Below are 22,698 nucleotides of genomic sequence, written 5' to 3'. Positions count from 1 at the left end.
AACATACATACATTTTGTACCAATATGTACCCTAATGGTTTCCCCTTAAAAGGGTGCAACCCCAGTGACAGTATGGGCACATTTTTGACAGTCAGTACAAAACTGAAACAAAAAAAAAGATTTATGTACGGTACCCATATAAATACATTTTTTTTATTTACTATTTATAGGTATGTGTTTAGGTAAATTTATATATTTTTGTTTAATTCTGTTAACTCCTTACAATATTTACAATAAAAATAAAAATATTGTTTCTGTGAAAACGGGTCAAAACAACAGAAAAGACACTCTGTATGCTGCAAAGAAATCAAGTTTATACTCACTTTCAAGCAATACAACATTGATATTTGTACACGTATTTAGGAAAGTTTCACAATTATCTTTTTACACGATAACCTCGATTTATATCACAGTTTTCACGTGTCTTGTTATGCTGTCAGTCTTTCACGTCGCTGTTGGATGACTTCGGGCGGTTTCCCGGACAAATCCAAGACTAAAATAAACAAGAGCTTGCACTGACATTTCTTAAAATACATCAGTACCTTTGTGCTGTCTCAAAATGCACACAAGTAATGTTTTTTATAAGGCATGTTTGGTAAAACTATTTACATTTTCAAAATAAACTAAGGCCTGTCCTGTTTTAAATGAATCCCAGTCCGGGAAACCGCCCCTTTATGTCACTCATGAGGTTTAATTTGCTGAAATTTAACAGACACTGGACTGAAATGGCTGAATAAATAAAACCTAGAATGATCTCTTAATTTGTTAAAACACTGCTTTTTTGGATGACGGCAACATTATTCATTGGACAAAGCTTTAAAAAGTGCACATAAACCGTGTCAAAATCTAACTTTTTGGTTTCCATCAACTCAATTCACATGCATGCATGTACCACTAAAATGATCTACAACTGACTTCAGATCAGTCTTCCTATCGGCTAAGTTCTTACAACGCTAACATCATCTCGTAAAGTGCAATTGCTTCTGACATCAGTGACAAACGGAGACATTGTGTTCCCATTTTGTTAGCACTGCAAAGAACAAGGGGAACTAATAAAAGCCATGAATTTTTATAGCTTCTCTGAACCCAAGTGGAAAGTCTACTATAATCAGACACTCCAACATCATTCAGACTGCTAGAGTGTCTGATATAATCCGTCAAGAGGACATATAGTATGTAGTGTAGACCGATCTGTGCTGACCCGTCTGATTGAATTTCAGCAAGAAACAAGATTTCCTAATAATGAACCTCTAAAGGAAACAAAAATGATCTTGTTATTCACATCATTTCAGAATTCAATAAAAAGAAATGCATTACCTCACATATAGAAGCCAGATTTGATTAAAAACATCTTTGTTATTTACATACTCATTCATGTATATGTGTATTATACTGTATATATGCTTTCTTATTTACATAATTATTCAGCTAACATTTTTAGAAATTCCTGTGCAGTGTTTATTTGCTGTAAAAACATTTATATTCCGTCATGTATAATCTGAGTTTTACCTCTTGGGTGAGTCTTCCTCTTTCCCAACGGGTTCGGGGCGCTCGCCCAGCGGCGGTACGCTGATGTGACCCCGCAGGCGATCGTTCTCCCGAGCAATATCAGCTGCGTTCTGGATGACCAGGCTGTCGTAAACACGCATGCCCAAGTCTTCCGCTCCCTGCAGGAACCGTTGCACGCTGCACTTCTCCTGTTGCCGAGAGGTGAGCCTGTGACGGGCATGCTGCCTGGCCAACCAGCCACGAACCACTAAATCACACACATGCGTTAGCACAATAAAATAGTGACAAGACTGTGACATTCGGTGTGATGGTCAACTTACCTTTCTGACACATGATGATCTTCCTTTGGAGTTGATGGCAGCGGTCATTTAGGTGATCGGCCTCCCAGTATCTCAAGAAAACCTTACTGCTGCCCATCTGAACCAATGAGACAGATAATAAGAGGGACAGAGAAAATGGCAAGATGTAACAGGCTAACGTTGACAGCCCTAATAAATATATATATTTTTTTTTGTGTGTGTGTAATATTAACTGTGCCTGTCAAAATTATTTGCAGCATCCGGATTACCGTGTGTTATTAGATTTGAGTGGTTGTTATCTGGAAATATCAGACCTTGGAATGTCGCGATAGGCCTATCAAAATGAAGTATTTCAGATGTAATAAATGCTAAGCCAATGCCGTAATACTTGAAAGGTGCAATCAGTATATTTTGCTTCTACATCGCCATGTTTAAAAGGATTTCACCTCAAATAATCCTAAAAACAGACTGGAATACGTCAATGAATACTCATATTACATCTAACAGATACTTGTCAGTGTTACATAAACGTACATCATTGTCGTGGAAACTTTTTGAAATCATACTGCAAAGGACACACATCATTCCTCTTCAGAAGGGAGTTAAAGAACGACAACTTAAAAAACACAACTGAAATCGTTGAACAAGCTGTTTTTGGGGTATTTTCAAGTGAAAGGGGAAAATGTGGTACACACCAAATGGCCCTCCCTGTTTGTAATCCTCTTTTATGTTGTTTGTGTTGTAGAGAGCATTTTATTAGACAATATTAGCAATGTTTTGAATAATTTTCCCCAAAGGAAAATTAGAACTGTGTTTTTTGTTAACCGTTACTTGGACACCAGTATATAGATTTAGACAGACATGGACGAATGCCACAAAACTCCAATTTTGATTTTACGCGGTCTTTAAAATTCTGCTTCCGCAGTCAGTTTACTTTGTTTTGCAACCGGGCAATCTGTCCCTTTATGATGTTTCCTAAAGCTTTGAAGATGCCAGCTCACCTGCCAGCCCTGGAGTTTACAATGTTGCAGAATGTGCCGGCACTTCTCCTCTGCGCACATCTTCTTTTTTTCCGTGAGGATGGTGTCCACCAGCTCTCTGTATCTACAACACACACCCACAGAACAGCAATGTCATACACATCTTAATGCGTTATAGCTTGATGGCCACAAATTACTGTTTGGGAATGTTGCTTGCCTGAACCGAAGACAAGCCACCTACGCCGAACTACTTGTTCAAGTCGTGTGATTTTTCAATACAATAACCATGTGAGGCAGCCGAACTGAATAACGCATGCACGACTCTACAAAGAAAACTTACAGAGTGACAATACACAAGTAAATGCCCGTGCGTCCATTGGTGGGAAAACCCAATGAGAGGGTCAAAGGGTTTGAAGAATCTGTGTGACTTCTCAGCATCTGCTGGTGTGGGTTGGCAAGGCAACCATTCACAGAGAAAGGTCAAACTTGGAGAACTTTGCAGCATTGTTCTGGATTGGAGGGATCAAGCATCTGTGGCACGCAGGGTAAGCCGCATACACGCCCATTAAACAAGTGTGTTGGTGTTTTCGCATTTGGATTATGCATTATGAACATCTGGCGCGAGTGACTTCTATTTAACAGCAAACGATTAACGAGTTAACAGAAACACGTGCGTGCATGATGCATTCGAATGTCTGCGACTAATATTTAAATGCAAGCATTGGTGCTTTCTGACCTCATAACGGTATTGACAATTGTGCTCTTTGGTTCTTTACATATAGTCGGGTACATTCATTCATGAAAATCACAGCGTACGCCATAACGAAAGCAGACAGGCTTGTTTTGTGGATGAATGGAAAGGCCAGCACGCATTAACTGACCCCTGCATGGTAAATTTGTTCAAGTATGCATGAGCCGACTCTTCACTTGTTAAGTGTGCTGCTTCGCTTCAGAGATGTTTGGGATGCAGTGTATAAGAGTGGAGTGTCAGCATTTCACAAAGACCTTTGTGTTTTGTATAGTTTGTGTTTAAGTGGAGGAACAAGGCAACAGAAGAATAGCAAATGTTGCAAATAAAGCTTGACATCGTCAGGTTTTTGTTTGTAAATGTTAATGCATAGGTCCCTTCACCTGTACCGCTTTCTGTGAGTGTTGGAAGAAATGTTTGAGCATGGTACGTTGTTTCGCGCAATTGTGGTGTGTGTAAATGTTACTATGACATCTCTGTGCTGTATTATGCATCTGTGTAAATAACCCTTTTCATAAACACACCTCGGATTATTCTTCTTAAATGTAAAGATAAAAAGTCTGCTTATTTTCTAAATCTATCAAGTGTTCACTGAAATCCCCCTTGGCGTTTTGCATGCGTTCTGTAATTGTTTTGATATAATATGCAAATATTTCTATTGATTAATTCTATGCATTATTGACATATGAATGCATATACAGACCTATGATGAAATTCTTGAATAAACTAACTTCGTTTATTTTAACAAGATTATAACTATATGTAGATTGAAAAACCTGGATTTTCATGCAAAATTGTAATTATTCCCACAAGCTGAGTTTATGGACGTTTCATCGGACACACATACCTGGTCCGAAGATAACTTCCTGTCTGTGTTTGGTTTTAATAAAACAATTCGTTTTAAATGTATTAATATTTGATTGTATTGTACGTTTGGGCCACATCATGTTTATATTGCTGTAAATTCCTGAACACATGTATTCATTAAAACACGAATTTGGGATTTTGTAAACGAATAAGTAAACGAAATGATCTTTTAACTGAACAGGAGTTTTTGAGAGAGGGGTTTTTCACTTATGCCCTAAACAGCAATATTATAATTTAGAAACACTTCTCAGATTGTGACGTCTATGTAGTCAATAAGTATATGATGCGCACAACATTTTATTGTACCCTATAAATAGACATTGATAATACAAATAAATGTCATGAGAGATGCAAAGATAATAAAACAATTATAATAATAACAATTATAAAGTTAAAAATACCCCAGAAATCCCTTTTAGTGGGAAATTACCATGAACTGTATCTGTTGTTGTATCTGTATATCTATATAATCTGACAATTATAATGAACAATTTTTATTATCTAATAAAAATGAATAATAAATGCTATTTTGTGTATTGGCATCTCAAGTTAAATAATAGATTACCTACTGTTAACAAATGGAACTTTATTACAAAGTGTATACCATTTAAAGCCGTGCCGCCATTACATCTCCTGTTTTCTTGCATTGTTTGTCGTAAATTCTATTCTCTTAAACATGCAGACACCTTGAACAAAAAGCTCCTCGCTGCAGGCAACAATAACATGACTCCACTAACATACTCTGGTGGACCAAAACAGATGCAGAAGCACATGGTGAACAGATGGATGGGTGGATCCAGGGAAGGTCTTATGCAGTGGGGGATCTCCTCCGTGTGCTGGGTGAAACACTGGCTTAAACCTGAAGCCAAATGAACTCGGAATCTAATTTTCAACGTGATTTACAGCAGCCCAGCGGTTCTGAACTTCCCCTAAACCCCCCCTTCTGTATGGTAATGTCCGCTGACCAAGACCTACAGCATCCCACAGGAGTAGTAAACCATAAAGGGAGCCAGGGGAGACCCAGGACCTCTTGTATATGAATATGAAAATTATCGATGCCCTCAGAGTTTGTGGGGCCTTTGGGGATTGAGTCGTATGAACTCTAAAGGGCCGAACTGCCTGGCAGTTAAGCTCCAAATTGGGGTTATGTAAGGGGGAAAATCAGCCAACGTCGCTCCAGAAAATAGCCACAATAAAACAGCAAGATGACAACAGACCATCATGTCTTATCTTGAGTATCATTATAGCATTAAAGAACCAATGACGGCATTTCTGCTGTCAACAAACAGGCAGAGGAAGAAGAGCGAAGACCGTGCTAGTGTGTATGAGCATGCATATTAATATAGCGCAAGTCAAACTGCTTTGGCTTTCACAAAAGCAAAGATGTAGCGCCTCCCCTTGAAATTAGAAATGTATGTGTGTGTGTGTGTGTGTGTGTAAGAGAGAGAAAGCAGAGATGTGGTCTTATGTAAATCAGTTTATTATTGCAGGGTTTCCTGTTCTCAGCTGTTATCCATTAAGCCTCTCACTAGGTGAAAGTAAATAAATATCACATGATATGAGAGTTCGAAGTGTTTATACAGTACAAATAAACTGGGTGGAATGAGCAGTGGCAAATGGCACTCCATGAATAGAGTAGCAAAAAAGAGCTTGAAACTGCAAGGTAGCTGGGATACAAATTTAGCAAATATCATGGTTCTCTAAACATAACGCATGGGAAATGTCCAATGTGTAATTTTTGGGAGGCTCTATCGAGAGAAATGCAATATAATATACAAAGCTTTGTGTTTAGAGGTTTATAAAAATACACAATGAAGCGTTATGTTTGTATTATATTAGAACGAGCTATTTCTATCTACATACACCGCGGGTCCTCTTACACGGAATTCGCCATGTTGTTTCTACAGTAGCCCTAAACGGACAAACTAATGTACGGAGCGCATTTCGTAAATACGTGATCTTCATCGGCAAAAAAGTTAAAATGTGACGACATCTTAATCCTGTGTTAGCCACCGTAGTGTTTCAAAAGAGAGGGATGGAGTGAGCCGTTGAATGAACCTTTAAACTACATTTGTACATGTATAAACAGCAATAAAAGAAATGGTCAACTACGGTCTACGGTGCTGGGTTATTTCAACCACACGTAGGGTTGAAACGTACTTGTATTTAGGTGTACGGCATTTGTGTCTCTGTAAGTGAGGGAGTTGTGTATAAATGTGGATGAGTAGTTTGTCCTCAGGACTTGAGCTTAACCGTGATAAAAAAGCCTGTCATATTCATTAGTGCTGGGCCAGAGAGTACCGGACACCTCGGGCAATACACCACGCTTCCCCTTAGACAGACAGACAGAGAAGTATATCATGATGATAGAGAAGTGAAAGAAGAAAAAAAACTTCTCGTTCGCAATTCCATAACCGACATCCATTCAAAAAAAATGACTTTCTCCTCGGCCTCACACACGATCATGAATGGTTTGTCAGAGGCGCGAGAGGCTGTGAATGGGTTCTTTGTGACTGCGAGCTCCAATCCGCCTTGGGAAGTCAAGGCATCCTTGGAAGAGACGTGCTCAATGGTGGGTACACGTGACTCCACATCATAAGCAAACACAAAGCTGCATTTATGCAAGGACTTCACTTCTTTATTTATCCACATGTCAATGGAACTCAAACACATGCGTGTCCTCGAACAAAGCATGCATGCGGCATCGGGGGAAATGCAACAAAAAATTGTTTGTAGTGATTTTAGTTCCCTCTAGTTAGTGTTAATGTGATAGAAGGGCTAATCTTTTTCAGATATATGCTGGTGATGTAGAATTTAAACAAGCAAAATGTTGTGATGATAGTTAAAGGTCCATTGTATGAAATTTTGTGGCATCTGACCTACAGCTCACTCCCCTTCTTCCCCCCTCCCTTTCGAAGCACTATGGTCACGTTTTCGCTTCTTTGCCAAAGAAGATAACGTATTTAAGAAACACGCTCCGTTTGTCCATTTAGAAACAACATGGCCAATTCCGCGTAAGAGGACCCACGGTGTATGAGTAGAGAAATAGCTCATTCTAAGGAAATAAACATAATGCTTCGTAATGTGAGTCTTTTATACACATCTGAAGACATACTTATGTATATTCTATAGCATTTCTGTCATTAGAGCCTCCAAGAAAGTACACATTGGGCTTTAAGGAGTTGCAATTGAATGCACTTTTTTACTCTCAAATGTTATACAAAGACTGCGGTCCCATCCTGTGACGGTATGTACCGTAATGTATTACATGAAGTACATCCTGACTGTTAAAATCAGTATATTGTAAAACGTATGTATAAGTCTAGAATGCATATTGGAAACAAACATTCACCAGGTTTGCACACTTGTCATTTATATATCATTATATCATTCTATATAATAAGGAAATAAGTACAGTTGGATGCGGGTGGTGGCTGTTCCTGGTCACATGACTATAAACTATTTAGGATGTTTTGAGTGCTTATAATTTAAACTTTAAAAAGAATAAAAATGCTAGAAAAATTGCTGGAAGAATTGATTAATATTGTTATGTTTTCATATTGTAATAATTGTGCAGTTTTTACTGGATTGAATTGGTATTATCACAAATTTGGTTGAAATAAAACAAAAAAACGATTATTGACTATTATCAAATTCCAAAAAAGAATTATCTATAAAACTTTCTTGTGACATCTTGGCAATCTTGAAATGAAAATATCTAGTTTTTACTAAAGGTTTTCACCATACGGATAGGTCAGATGTCAATATTTGGTGGTTTAAATAGTCTACAGAAGTCTCTGTTCAGCACTTTTGCAAAGTGATTTGTCACATCCATAATGTTCCTTATTCCTCGTAATATATATAAAAATTAATATTATGTGGCCTATGAAGAGTCATCCTTTCTCCATTTTTTAGGCTATTTTTGCTTCTTTAACATTTAATTTACATAAATCGTACAAAGTATGTTGTCTCTCAAAACGCTTGTCCTTTTCTGTCACATCCATAATTGTTACGTCTTTTAAAACAGAAAAATATCCCTTTGTATATCTTATATTATAATATATCTTATACTGTATTATCTATGATATCACTCTTATTTCGGGACGTTTAGGAAAATATAAATGGATGATTCAATATATTGGTTATAAATACATCCTCTGAGAATTTATATTTCATGTTTTGATTGAAAATGTCACATCCATATGCTGGAATTGCTCATCACAGCGTATACTGTAACCAGTGTTGGGTGTAACTAGTTACTAAGTAATTTGTTTCTGTAATTTAATTACTTTTCCCTTAAAAAAGTAAAGTATGGGATTTTTCTATAATTTAATTACAGTTACTTCTGATGTAATTGAACTAAATACTGTGTAATATCTACAATAGTGAAATGTAGTTATTAATAACTTTTTCAGAGTAACTTACCCAACACTGACTGTAACTAAGTATTTAAGAGAAGGTGAACAACGCTGGAATTTTGAAAACCAGAATGATCTGGGACATGAAATTCTAACATCCCAAATACAACAGGATTTGCAATGCGCATTCTTATAGAGACAGAGATTAAGATGCAAAAGCTCACGCGCAGACATATGTGAGCAGCTTGACTTTCATTAAGAGCACGCACGCATGTCTTGGCGATGCGTCGCCCATGAAAATTGACCTCTGTATCAGCCAACCTCCTGCTCGAAAAGCCTCAAATTTCCATCACAATCGACTGGCCTCTCTGCCGCCGCTCCGCAGCCCTGTCTGGCCCGCCGCAGTCTCATTGTGATGTTAGCACGTTGTACACACTGGAACGAAAACAAACCCTGCACATGGCACCACGTCACCCAGCGAGGCGCTCGCAGGGAAACACAACACATCACGAGAAGGCCTCTCTGCTGCTATACGTTCTGTAAATAAAGGGAAGGCGTATTTCATAACCTGAAAGGTTCTATGTCAGCAGAACAAATGACTCTTTCCTGAGGCCATGTAATATAATGTTAGCTAACTTTTTTGTTAGCTGACACGCTCAATAAACATCCATTGTCTTTTTGTGAGACATGTATATACACAGTTGGACATAGACAAATAGAAACATTTAAGCGGGTGGAACATATCTACAGTTAAAGAATTAAAGTCTCTGTATATTCAGAAAAATATGATGTATTTAAATGACACGTATGGCTTTATAACTAATTGTCGATTCCAGGTCATGCTAAATGTCATCTCTACATTTATTAAAGAACGGCTCAATCGTGAGGCTACTTACTCATTTTACATAGTCAAAACATGATTCAGATCACAAGAGAATCTGGGCTATTTTATCCCCCGGACTAAACACACAAATGTCACAAACCAGCCTGGGCCATTTAATCCCACATCAACACGAGATGCGGTCTAGAAGCTAAAATGTTTTATGAGGATTAAGTGTCCAGTAGTCCTTTTCTCTCTTCTCTCTTCTCTCTCTCTCTCTCTCTCTCTCTCTCTCTCTCTCTCTCTCTCGCTCTCTCTCTCTTTCTGAAAGATTCATGATGTTTACAGCAGAGTAGTGGAAACTTTAAGTGTCATGTGACCAGCAGTGTCCTGATTCATTATCACGCTGGAATGTTACCGTAATCCTTTTATCCCGTACACAGAAACATAAACGGTGTGCTCTAATGAAAGCACGCTGAATTACATCGCTTAGAAGAACAGCGGGGAGGAGATTATATGATCAGACACCGGAGTAAATCTAAAAGAAGAAAAACAGACGAAAAGACAACTGACAGCAGAGCTAGAAAAAGCAAAGACGACTATGAAGCGTAAACAAGAGCTGTTGTTGTACGCTACAAATAAACATCTTTTAAACAGCATTTCGGTTGAAAACATCGCATCTTAGAGACAAATGTCCTTGAAGTGAGAACATTTTAATTTAAAAACATTTTTTGAATCAAAAGCGAGGTCATCAGTTATTCACCCTTCAAAACCTGTAAATGTGTCTTTCATCCGTGGCACAAAGAAGCAGGATGTTCAAGTCACTGTGGTCCATTGGTTGTTTTGTTATCAACATTCTTCAAAAATCTTTTGTGTTCAACAGAAGAAAGAAAGTCATACAGGTTTGAAATGACAAGACGTTGAGTAAATGATGACAGAATTTTCACTTTGGGGTGAGCTACTACTCATTTTTATCTGTGAATTGTATAAATGTAATATAAATTGCATTAATATAACTGAATTCATATTTGCTGAAATATTGTACGTTGACTGAACATGCCTTAAAGGGACTTTGGAGAGAAATTTAAAACAAACATTCCTTTCCAATGCCTAGGAAATACAAATGAAAAGTAATTTCCGAATCTGACTAAATCACCTCAAATCAAATAACAGAAAGAGAAATGCGTAAAAGTGGCGAAGCTGCAATGTTCCCCAGGTTTAAATATCAGACAGAAATGAAGTTTGAAAGGGATTATAGAAGAGAAGGTGTCAGAGATAGAGTGAGGACTTTATAAGCCTCTCCGGGCACTGTGTGAAATGAGCAGGAACACTACGCCGAGGACCCGTTCTCTTCTGGGAGTGTCAGTGTGACATGAAGAAGAGGCGCCGTGATCCAGTGGAAGATGAACCCAAAGTCGCGCTGAACTTCTCTGTCTGACAGAAGGAACAGCCTGCTCCCCTTTCGTTCTGCCTCACGCTTTTATCTCCCACTTTCACATTCTGAGAAGCACAGGCAAGATTTATTGAAATTACATCCTGCCCCCTTTCTCAATCCAATTTCCAATCTTTCCCGCCGCACCGTCTCCTCGATGCGTTATCCCATTTCTCTTTATTCCAGTCATGAGAAGTTGAGCTAAGATCAGAGTGACCTATCCGAGAGCACTTCATGCTCTCCAAAACCGCTCATTATCCCCCGATCAGAAAAATAGGTGTGCAAAAATACAGTTCTCACAATGGCCATTAAAGAGATACTTCAGCCAAGAAACAAAATTGACTTTAGTTTTACTCATTCTCAAGGCATCCTAACGGTATCTGACTTTATTCTTGAAGAATAACGCAGTCGGAGTTATACCGTGTATCTTTTTACTTCCAAGTGGTGTAATTTTTGAAGCTCCAAAAAGTGCATCCATCGATCAAAAATTGGCTTATCACGGCTCCGTGGTCTTAACAAAGGTCTTCTGAAGCAAATCGATGAGTTTGTTTAAGAGAAATATCCATATTGACAGCGCTATTAACAGTAATGTCTAGCTTCCGTTATCCCTCGGCTGCACATGAACCTGAGGCTTGTTTTTCCCGGCAAATGATGGTGACGAAAGCTCCGGCACGGAGGAGACAGCATCCTATTGGAACAAAACGGAGAATGCTGTGTTCGTCACCAGAATTTATGACACTCCTGCGTCATTAGCCGAAAAACAAGCCTCTGGTTCACGCACGGCAGAGTGATAACGGAAGCCAGGGGCGGACTGACCAGTAGGACATTCTGTCAAAGTCCAGAAAGGCTGTCCCATGGGGCGGACGAATTATAAACGCGAATGTACGCTACGCGAAAGCATGAGCGAGTCGGACACGCAATGCAAACGTTACATGCAGGAACCCCCGCACCCCCATCTACAGTATTGGTGGAGGGGCGATCAAACACACCTTCACCCCCCCTCGACAGACTGAATAATCCAGGGCCGATTTTGCTTCTCAGTTCTCCCCTGACGGAAGCTAGACATTAAAGTTAATCGCTTTAAACAAACGCATTTTTGTTGAGACCACGGATCCGTGTCGATCCGTACTTTGATTGAAGGTTATACTTTTTGGAGCTTCAAAAAATTGTCCCCCATTCTCTCCCATTCTACCACTTGGAAGTAAAAGGATACTTGGTAATATAATGCAGTATTCCTTAAGAAGAAAGTCATATTCAGTTAGGATGCTTTGAGGGCGAGTAAAACATGACTAAAATATCCCTTCAAGTCACACCCGGAGATGCAGTTTTCAACACCTGCGCCCACACGCCATATACAGTAAAGAGTTGTGTATCACCTCGGCTGAACCGAAAGCCCATCTCCAACTCGTAGTGCAGACTAGAGTCAGCTGACACACATCAGCATCTGAGAAAGTGCACTTACGATATATTTCCCCCGGAAAGCCACTTTACCTTATTTGACCGGGCTGCTGAAATGGATTGAAACATTGAGGCAAACACCTTGCGCTCCTCAGCAGAAAGAAACATAATCCTGTATACAACCGCATTGAGTTTAACAGCTGCCTAACCTCAGTCTCAGTCACATATTTGGTGTTCTCTCAAAGAAACTTATATTTGTTTATATATTGACAGTTGTAACCCATTTTTGGAACGTGCCATACAATCTGTTTACCCACGGAGGGGTTTATATAAGATCTCACCTGCTCAGGAAGTTCGTGAAAGATAGCCGGACAGGGTATCCATAGCGGATCATGCGGACCATCTCCAGAACCCCCACATACTGCAGCTGAGATGAGACGTGGAAGCTGTCAAAGACATCAGGCTTTCCGATGCTGTTAGGCCTCACGCACTGAACGAAATGGGGTGTGCAGGCTTGCAGTTTACTGGTGATCTCAGATAGAGAGTTCTGGAAAGACAAAGGCAGGAAGATAATAGACGGTGAGGGCTGTTTGTATAATGTTATGTTTAAGTACTTCAGTTGGTCTCGATGACTTTGTTTGCGTCCTTTTTTGAAGCAACATGAGTCACTGAGTGATTATTCACTCTTTCTATCTATATCTACCAATATGTTATTTGAAATAACATGGAAAAAAGCCCTTTTCAGCCTTAGTTAGAATAATTGTTCCTTTCAGTAGAGACCAAAAGACTTGCTTTTGAGACACAGAACAAAATAAACAAAAGGCTGGCACTTTACTGATGATGTCATAGACCCATGAGTCTCTGCTCTTTCGGTGCTGAGTCAGCACGGACTCCAATGTGCCCATCATCGTCATGTGACATTTCTCCTGATGCCAGCCAATAAAAGAGAGATGCGGAGACACGGCGTCGGGCCATTACACGCACAATCAGCTATTCAAAGGACTAAAGTAAAAAAGCTGCCAATTACGACAGTTTGTTCCGTCTTTCCGTGAGGGCAAGAGCTAATGAAAAACACATTAGACCTGATGTTATTTATTATTGTGTGGAAGGATTTCTGTTCTCTTCTGCTGCTCCCTTCGGGGAGCTATTTAGTTGCGGATAAAAATGTGTGTGTTTGTGTTTGTGCGGACGGTGTGCATTGAACGTACTTTATGATGTAATCAGCTTCATGCCCAGCACAGAGGGGACAGATTAGAGAGGAACACGGTGTGCTTTCCCCCATAAACCCTAGCAGTAGTCTTTCCATCTTCTCGCACAAACACAGAAACGGGGTCTGAAATCAGGTCGTGGTGTAGGCGCGTGCACATATGGTACTGGTCATACGTGAAGCTGCATGCCTCTGCAATGAGAACGAGGTGATGCACGTCTGCGACGCACGTCTGCATTTAAGAATGTGACGCTATTTGATGAGGTGGGCGTGTTGCAAGGGGCTCTTGGCATTGGTGGACGGAGAGCTGTGTGTGTGCTTTATGTTGACATCAGTGGGGATGGCATATGAGAACCGGTTCTCCTTCATAGCAGATTATGATTAAATACCAAACAGAATTTTGGTTTCGAAACATGGATGCAAAACCAGTTTTTATAATTTAATAAAAAACATGCACAAAACTGGTGTATCTATTGATAAATGTTACATTAATAAATGTGAAATTATTATTATTAGTAGACATTAAAGACTTGTAGCCTACACACCGGGACGATAATCGCATGTGCTTATCACCAGCGTTTTTCGACAGTCATACCCAAGCGACTTTCACTTGCTATGATCCGAGTGAACATGCGAATTCACTTCCTGACACACATGGCACTTAATGAAAAACCCCGGTAAACAAGGTGGCGCTGCGCACCCTGATACTCGCTTGTCACACGGAAGAAGAATTCATCTTTCTTCCTCTTCATCCATGTGTGCTAGGCAAGACAGTTTTTTGTTTCTGAGCGCCACAAAGTCATGTTTTACTGAAACTTCAGCAGCTCCCGGCACATGAATAAAAGTGCCAATGTCATAGGTCGGACAGTTTCTAACGCGGCATGTCAAACAAACAAAATGAGCCTGAGGCGTTTTTTATGATGCTTTTACGCCTGCCGTTTTGCGCGTCTCACATTGGCGCCCTCTGTTTAAGTCACGAGGCGTTAAAAGTCGACAATAAACGCACGGGATTATCCTCCCGGTGTGGATAAACCTTATGGAGTAGTTCACACAAAAGTGTTATTTACAATCCTCTTGTTGATTCAAAACCCACATAAAAAATTGTCCATGATACTTTATTTCAGCAAAATACTAAGCATTAAGAAAGGCATATTGCTGGGTCGGGATGTGAAGAAACAAATAGAACAGCGTTCACACAGACGCAGTTTTAAAAATCTTCAAGGAAACCATTACTATGCAAAACCATGCCCTTATTGTTCATCCACCCTAATCACCAAGACATCAGCAGTCCAAAATCTTTTCTGCCCACAAACCACACTGGGCCAAAGAGGCCAGCAGAACAAAAGAGCACTTCTTCTGAAGCCTGTTCTTTAAACCATAAACACATGGGCTTAGAAGGGAAAAGCTAGCAAAAATACCGTCATAATTTACTCTCCAGTTCGCTTCTTGTTTATTGTTTCTTCTGTAGTGACGCTTGGTTAAAAGACCCACGGAAATCAATCAAATGTAATGGTATTGACATGATCATTGATTTCAGAGTGAATAATAACATGAATTATGGTTTTATCATCATACAAAGTAACTCTGAGGACACAAGTTCAGAAGACCTAGTTTAAACCACTAAAGGCATAACACTGAATCCATACGTTTTGGTTTAATAACAACTAAAATATTAGATTTCTTTTTTACAGTGGAACACCATAAGAGCAAGTAAATGGTCAATATTTTGGGAAAACTCTTTAAGACGCATGCTAACACGATGCTGGGCAACTTTTTGGTGCTGTAAATCAAGAGCGTTTTTTTAAGCCAAAGCTAACGGAGAAGCTCTGTGACATCACAACATCTAAAAAGGTCAGGTGACGTCAGGTCAGGTTTTAAAGCAGGGCTGGTTTTCATGTGTCCGTGTACTCACCCTCAGCTGAACTGCCACAGTGACCGGTCCACAGCGCTCCAGCTTCTGGAGGAAGGACGTCGCTCCCTTCTTCTTCAGGAGCTACACGGAACCAAAAAAAAAAACGGCACACTGTTAGAGCATTTCCATAAATTTAATGCGCTGCAAGGATGCTCGATGTGCTTGTGCGTTTACCGTACGGTGACACCAAAAAAAATTTGACTTGGAATTTTGTACGATTCTGTTCAAAACTTTCAAACCCACGTGCATTTTATAAACTTCACCTGTAAAGCCTGTAAGCTGTTGTTGTGATCGGCCAGTGGCGTTTCAGGACGGGGCTTAGCAAAGGGTCAATTAAGCCACAATGAACAAAGTATGAATGTCATCGCATAGATAAGGAAACATTGCTAAGAGCAGGATCCCTGCGACGTAAAGCTATCCATTTTTTGTGTGGCTTAAGTGTCCCAAAACACTTTGTGCCAACAGCATGAATAAAGCAGAGAATGAAAAGGATGTGCTGTGCTGTACATGTGCCTATTCATATCCCAACGCCTTTAAAAGATGATGTTGGCATAGCAACCGAGTTGTAGAAGAGCTTTGAATGAATCATTCAAAATACACACCCACACACACTTTTGATTTAACATAAAGACAGTTTTCTGTACTCTCTGTAGATTCTGCTATTTCTATTCATGGTCGACGTGTGTGTGCGATTCTTTTTTTTTTAAATCAGAACCTCACTGGTTATCTTCATGTGCTCTCTATACTTCAGAATCATGTCATTTGGGGGAAATTGAGTTTAGATAATGGATGTAGGTCAACATAAAGGCAGCCGATTTAATTTCACCTAAAGGTGACTCAGGATCTGGAAAGTTTCTGAGATCATCGATCTACTATATCATCAACGTCATGATTTTAAGCACTGAATAGAGTTGATTCTGGGAACTGGAGTCATTCTGGATTACAGTAACAGAACAATATCACAGGACGTATGTCTGTTTTGCATTTGATTATACGATGCATACAGTAACCAGTGTGAACTCAAGCTTAAAGCAGCAGTTTATTGGGACGTATGTTGAATAGACTGTTTAACTCTTCAGTGTACGACCGCAACATATAGAGCTTGAGGTTGGCTGAGAGCTGATATACGTTATGGTCTATCCTCTTTTGATTCAAATTTAGATTCAATAAACTGAAGATATCGTTTCGGGATGCTGCTTTTACAACTTTCAAATAGTTTGGGGCCACACACACATTTGCAGCGACGCTTCATTCAGAACTTCCGTACCTCTTTATTGCTCGGTGAAAATAAAAAACTGTTCTTTTCTCTCTCATGTTTGTATGTTTATGGGCAAACGAGAAAAAATATGTGAGATTGCAATACATCTTTAATCTTTGTCTTTCAATTAAACGTATTTGACAAAATATAAACAAAAAAGCACTGTGATGGTGGTAATATTATGTAAATAAATTATTCATATTTATAGACCATTGCTGTCACACGAGTCTTCAAAGTACTTCATAACATTGGTATCGCCAGGGTCCAAAAGGTTAATTCTATGTTATATTTTTAGACCTCTTAGCATATTTACACAATACTGATATGCTGTTCTGATGACCATTTCTTTAAAAAAAAAATTAACAGTGGTGATGTCAATATACAAATAAATAAATAAGCAATATTCTTTTCTCAAGGCAAACAGATGTTCTGATGGAAGACGCTGATGACACGGCTTAGTCATTTAGCAACTCGGTAGGAAAGAAAACTATGTCTTTTCGCAGTAAAGGCCTGTTTTACATCAAAATATCTTTGGGATGCCCCAATTCGCAGAAAATCCTTGCGCCGTGACCACAGAATGTGGTCCGAACCTTCTCATTTTCAGGACACCATAAAAAGAAGATGCCCGAATAAACCAAAATAATTTTTATCTCCTTCTCTCATAAAAGGTCAAACCGAACTGACCAAACCGCTCATCTGTGTTTGTTTTCCTTCCGACCGCAGCCGAATCTCATAATATTATGTTGTTATAATTGCTTCCAATGTTTCCTCATCTGTGTGTCGCTTTGGATAAAAGCGTCTGCTAAATGACTAAATGTAAATATTACTTCATATTACTGTCTCAGTCACTCAAGGGGAATCAAACTAGCGCTTATGTAAGCAGGGAACTGTGGGCCTGGTCCTCATGATGTGGGTAACCAGGGGTGCCAGCGGCTCATGTTCTGTGGCGCTTACATAAGACAGAGCCTGTTAGACAGCTCGCACACACACACACACACACACATGTCTGGTTTACTATCTCTGTGGGGACAGTCCATAGGCGTAATGTTTTTTATACTGTACAAACTGTACATTTTATGCACTAAACCTAAATATCATCGAAAAGATTTTTAGATTTCTAAAAAATATTGTTCTGTACGATTTAAAAGGTTTTTTGCTCAATTTTGGTCCCCGCAGTGACACGAGTCCCCATGTGTTGGTGTGCGGTCAGGGTTTACGTCCCCACCGGGATATAAAAACAAGGCAACGCACACACACAATTCATCCCTGACCTAGATATACAGAGGAGATGGACGATGAGAAATAAGGCAAAGACAGGCAGTGCAGGGGGAAAGATGCAGTGCTCAAAGTTCACTGATAAAAATGAATCATTGTGTGAATAAAAAAAAGGAAAATTATAATCTATTTAAGCAACACATTCATTATTGCCTCAAGAAAATGAAGTGTATTTCTCAAACCAGTACTGTCGAGCACATTTTTTTATTCAGTATTAAAGTAAATTATTAATAAAGTGATAATTCACCCAAACATTAAAAATCTGTCACAACCTACTCAACCCTTTTGTCATTTCAAACCTGCATGGCTTTCTTTCCTCCCCAGGACACAAGAGGATTTTTTAAAGAATCATACAGTCATACAGGTTTAAAATGACAAAAGCGGGAGTACATGATGAAAAAATTTTCATTTTTAAGTGAACTATCACTTTAAGGTTTAGAGAAAGGAAAAGAACGTTTCACTAATACAGAAACCAAATAAGGAAATAGAAATAAAAACATAAAAGAAATAAGAAATAAAACATAAGAGATTTGAAGTACAAAGGAGAAAGGGGTAAATGGGAGACGCAGGAGATGGAGCTGGGTGTTTGTGACCGGTGTGACGCGGGCGATCGGTTAAAGCTCTGTGTTTTCTCTGCAGAGTTTAGCTAGCTGTGGAAAGCGGATCAATTGAAAGAAGGTATTTGGGGTAACAGTGTAATTCAGGTCACTTCCCAGCACAAGTTCGATAAGCTAAAAATACAGTTTGTTCTGGCGTGTTTGCTTCTGCTGGCCTGTTTGTGGACGAGTCATGTGGTGTACGATCGCTGTAACATCTACGTCATAGCGAAAGGGAACCACATGTTTACAAATCACACAGTCATTCACCACAACAGCACACAACGTTGTGAAATTGAAAGGCCTTTTCACACCATGTCTGATGTGAACAAACAAGCATCGCACATTCAAAATGTAAGTTGTTTTGCAATTGGGCACCTTATTAAGCTCCACATATTTCTTGGCGTCTCTGGCAGGGGTAAGCGTAGCACTCTTGTTAAGCATCGTGCCTTTGGGCCCACGAAGCCTCAGTCCCTGGTGCTGGGGAACCAAGGAGCCCGTCTGAGTCAGCTTAGACTGGAACATTTGACGGACGAGCACGTTCTCACTAGCTGCTCGAGGGGAAAGAAAGAGAAAATAAACACACATTAAGAGCTTAATGACGACGGGCGCCGGAGCTAGTTGTCTTCTCTCATTTACACGGACCCGCACACAAACAACGGCACCCCATTCACATCTCGCTGGGTGCACACGCTCCTGCCTCACGTCCACCTCTGACCTCCTCAACGAGGCCGAAGGAGTCACATGAGGTGAGGGGACGATTACAAACGTGTTTCAGCAAGGACGACTGTGAAGGTCGTAACAGACACATGTTAAGATATTGCAGCCCGTCTGATGTCAGATTCAAAGAATTTTGTAGAAAAAGCATGCAAAATATTCAACCACAGAGTTTTTTTTACTACTGTTCAGAATTAGATGTCTATTTATTCATATTCTTGCTACTTTCGGTAAAGGCACACTCTTAAAAATAAAGGTGCTTCACGGTGCCATAGAAGAAGCTTTTTTGTCTAAATGGTTCTATAAAGTAACCTCTGAAGAACCTTTCTGTCACACAAAAGGTAATTTGTGCCAAAAAAATATGTTTTTTTAAGAAATTGACTGAATGGTTCTTTGTGGTACCAAAAATGGTTCTTCTATGGCATCGCTTTAAAGAACCTTTAAAGCACCTTTAGTTTGAAGAGTGCAAGTGCACATACTGTATAGTGAACTAAAATGCTCCCTAAATAGATCGATCCCTTATTATTCCTGTAAAATCACTAAGCAACAATGGCATATTGGCTACCGTGGTAAACTTTTGGAAGCAGTGACCATGTACAGATCAGCAGAAAACGTGATTCTTACATTTCATAACGAACAGAATGTTTTGTGACAGAACATCCCTGTTCCTCTCCAGCGAGCCGGTCAGGTCGTAGGTCATCTGCAATAAGGAGGAGACACAAACACATGTGAGCCGAGCTCTATTAATAACCTTCTCTCTCAGCATGACATAGCGTGTTGACTCTCAGGAGAGTTTCTCGGAAGGCTCTGACTATGCATTGGTGTTTGCGTGTGAAATGAGGTACCCCGGCCATGCGCATGACCGAGAACTCTGCGTGTGCACATCCGAGCATGTCGCATCCCGAAACCCACCTTGCCAGCGTAATGAGTGACGGTAAACGATGGCCCCTGGTCTTTGGGTGGGGGGTTCCCGTTGCCATCTTTGGTTGTGAGGGAAATACAGTCAGTGCTGGAGGAATCCAGCTGCATCTGCAGACGCTTATAAAGGTTGATTTCACACGGTCGGAGGGATTGACTCTCCTCATCAATGATGCACAGCACACCCTGAGGCTTCTGCAACACAAACAGTTACGTTGGAGAATGTTCTAAATAAATAAATAAATAGACGTGATAATATTATGTGAAATGAGAATGCCAAGTCATGCAAGAGGAAATCTTTTGGCCTATTAAGAGATCATTCTATATAATATCAGGACGCAAAATGCTGCAACGGACCAATCAGTATCAAGCATTTCCAAAAATTCTATATAGCGTTGAAGCCACATTGAGAAACTAAGGCTGCAATCTGTAAGTCTTATGGAAAAAAATATGTTATCCAGAAACTGTCTCATTACCTTCCCCTAATTTAATACGTTCATTTTATAATAACGGATTTACAATTTAGCTGTGGGGTTAGATTTTGCAAGTAGGTACAATACCTGCAATTTCATATTTCAAACAGAGATGGCGACAGAGAGGCAAACGTTACGGACTGTTGCTTTAATAGTGACGTAACTTTGAAATGTATTTTATTTGTTCTTTAATGAAAATTTTTTATAAGGTTAAAATGAACAAATTATACACATTTTTAAGGAATAAATCAATAAACAACAACCTTTTAAATGTTTAAAGATATACATCAGAGTTACTGTAGTTTTATTGAAAGTTTTATTGTAGTTTTAAAAATTGCTTTTATTTTTAGATTTTTTGTTGTTATATGTATGTTCATTTTAGTTACATTTTTTTATTTACATTTTACATTATATTATTTATTTGTCTGTTTTCAATGTTGCTATATAAGACTAATTCATTTTTTATTTGAGTTTTTGTTCAGGCAACATTTCAATTAGAATTTAGTTGAACTAAATGTTTTGGGACAAAATTTGATTTGATTTCAATAAACAGTAATGTTTTCAGTTTTAATTTAGTCAACTAAAACAACCATAATACATCCGGCTGCTTGACAGTTATAAACATATGTAAAACATCCCAAAAGTGTTTTCATGAAAACTCTCAACTGTGTCCTTGGTAAGAAATGTTTTTGTTTTTGTGTCTAAAATGCTGTGTCACTCTGTTTTGCCAAAGGCCGGAATCGTTTGATGACTCATAAAATGGTCACATCTGACAAATGGCTAATAGTCATGGTCTAAAAAAACAGACTTCGTCACATCGAGGGGAATTCATCATGTCTTTGTGAAGGTGTTTATCAACTTGTCTTTATAAAAGAGTCAGCAGGCACATTTATTATTTAGTCACTAAATGAAGAGACTAATCCTAGCAGTTAAAGAGGAGACAGCGGGGGTCTTCACAAAAGATCAACAGCCTCAGGGTGGGAAAAAGCTGTGTTTTGCCATTCCCCTCTCTCGTCTCCTCGCCTCTCAGAAAATCTCCATTACTCTGTACCTGGAAGAAGAAGTCCAGTACCGCTGGCTGGTTGCCGAGGGAGCGTATCGTCTCCATGGCAACCCCCTCCTGCAGACATTCCTGTTGCTCATACTGGAAGAGGACCTCTGTGGTGTGCTGCTTAATCCGCTCATTCACCATGTTAATGCACAACTACAGAGAGACAAACACCAAGAAGGCTTTGTTAAACCTGCCAGTTTATGTACATTATGCTCATCAATACAATGATACAACGAAGCTGGGAATTAGCTTGATCTGTACCTTTTAAACAAAACCAGAGGGCAATGATAGTCTTAGAAGAACACTGTAAGAATATGAGAAATGTTCAAGATTCAACTGAAATCTCACTCTCACATAAAACAATGAGTTTCATCCCGTACAACTCTGTAATAAAGCTCACACGTGTTCAAGATGTACAGTATATATTTAGTGTTCCACATACAGGTGTCGTGTCCCACTGTAACTTTTATCGGCACCTACAGGCATTTATATTATTATATGGATTTCGATTCACTGTTTTTAGTTAGTTGTTATTCTTTGTATGAACGGGCCTTTAGAACTCAACTTAGCCATGACGGTGTCTAAAGCCCAGAGATTCTGATGGAAAGAGTAGAGGGTAGCTATCTTCAAACGAAACGATTCTTCAATTTCAAGACCATTTTTGATCTTAGTTCCACTAACAGAGCTTAGATCATCTATGATTGATATGTTTTGATACAACTGAGCAAAAGTTAAGCCTGTCAGAGGGAAGTATACGGCTGTATCAACATTGGCAACGTCCAAGTTTTATGTGGCAACACACATTGGATCAAGTACAAAGAAGACGGTGGACGCGAGAGAGAAGACAAATAATCATCTTAGGGGAGCGGGTGAGCCTCAT

At 39.4% G+C, this 22,698-nt stretch overlaps 1 protein-coding gene across 1 annotated transcript in view; it reads right to left on the bottom strand.

Annotated features, from left to right (window-relative positions):
* myo16 (myosin XVI) overlaps positions 1-22,698 on the bottom strand; it is a gene marked incomplete at both ends in the record, with an annotated part of 107,178 nt that overhangs the window by 16,337 nt on the left and 68,143 nt on the right. The window contains 9 exons of the mRNA XM_079464779.1: positions 1,510-1,756; positions 1,830-1,926; positions 2,810-2,912; positions 12,753-12,958; positions 15,531-15,611; positions 19,038-19,210; positions 20,001-20,076; positions 20,289-20,489; positions 21,819-21,971. Of these exons, the coding sequence (XP_079320905.1) occupies positions 1,510-1,756; positions 1,830-1,926; positions 2,810-2,912; positions 12,753-12,958; positions 15,531-15,611; positions 19,038-19,210; positions 20,001-20,076; positions 20,289-20,489; positions 21,819-21,971 (1,337 nt within the window). The remainder of the gene's footprint in view (positions 1-1,509; positions 1,757-1,829; positions 1,927-2,809; positions 2,913-12,752; positions 12,959-15,530; positions 15,612-19,037; positions 19,211-20,000; positions 20,077-20,288; positions 20,490-21,818; positions 21,972-22,698) is intronic.

Source organism: Barbatula barbatula (assembly GCF_947034865.1).
Source record: "Barbatula barbatula genome assembly, chromosome: 9".
Taxonomy (NCBI): Eukaryota; Metazoa; Chordata; class Actinopteri; order Cypriniformes; family Nemacheilidae; genus Barbatula; species Barbatula barbatula.
The sequence above is the reverse complement of the archived record's forward strand: the minus strand, read 5'-3'. Positions and strand labels throughout refer to the sequence as shown.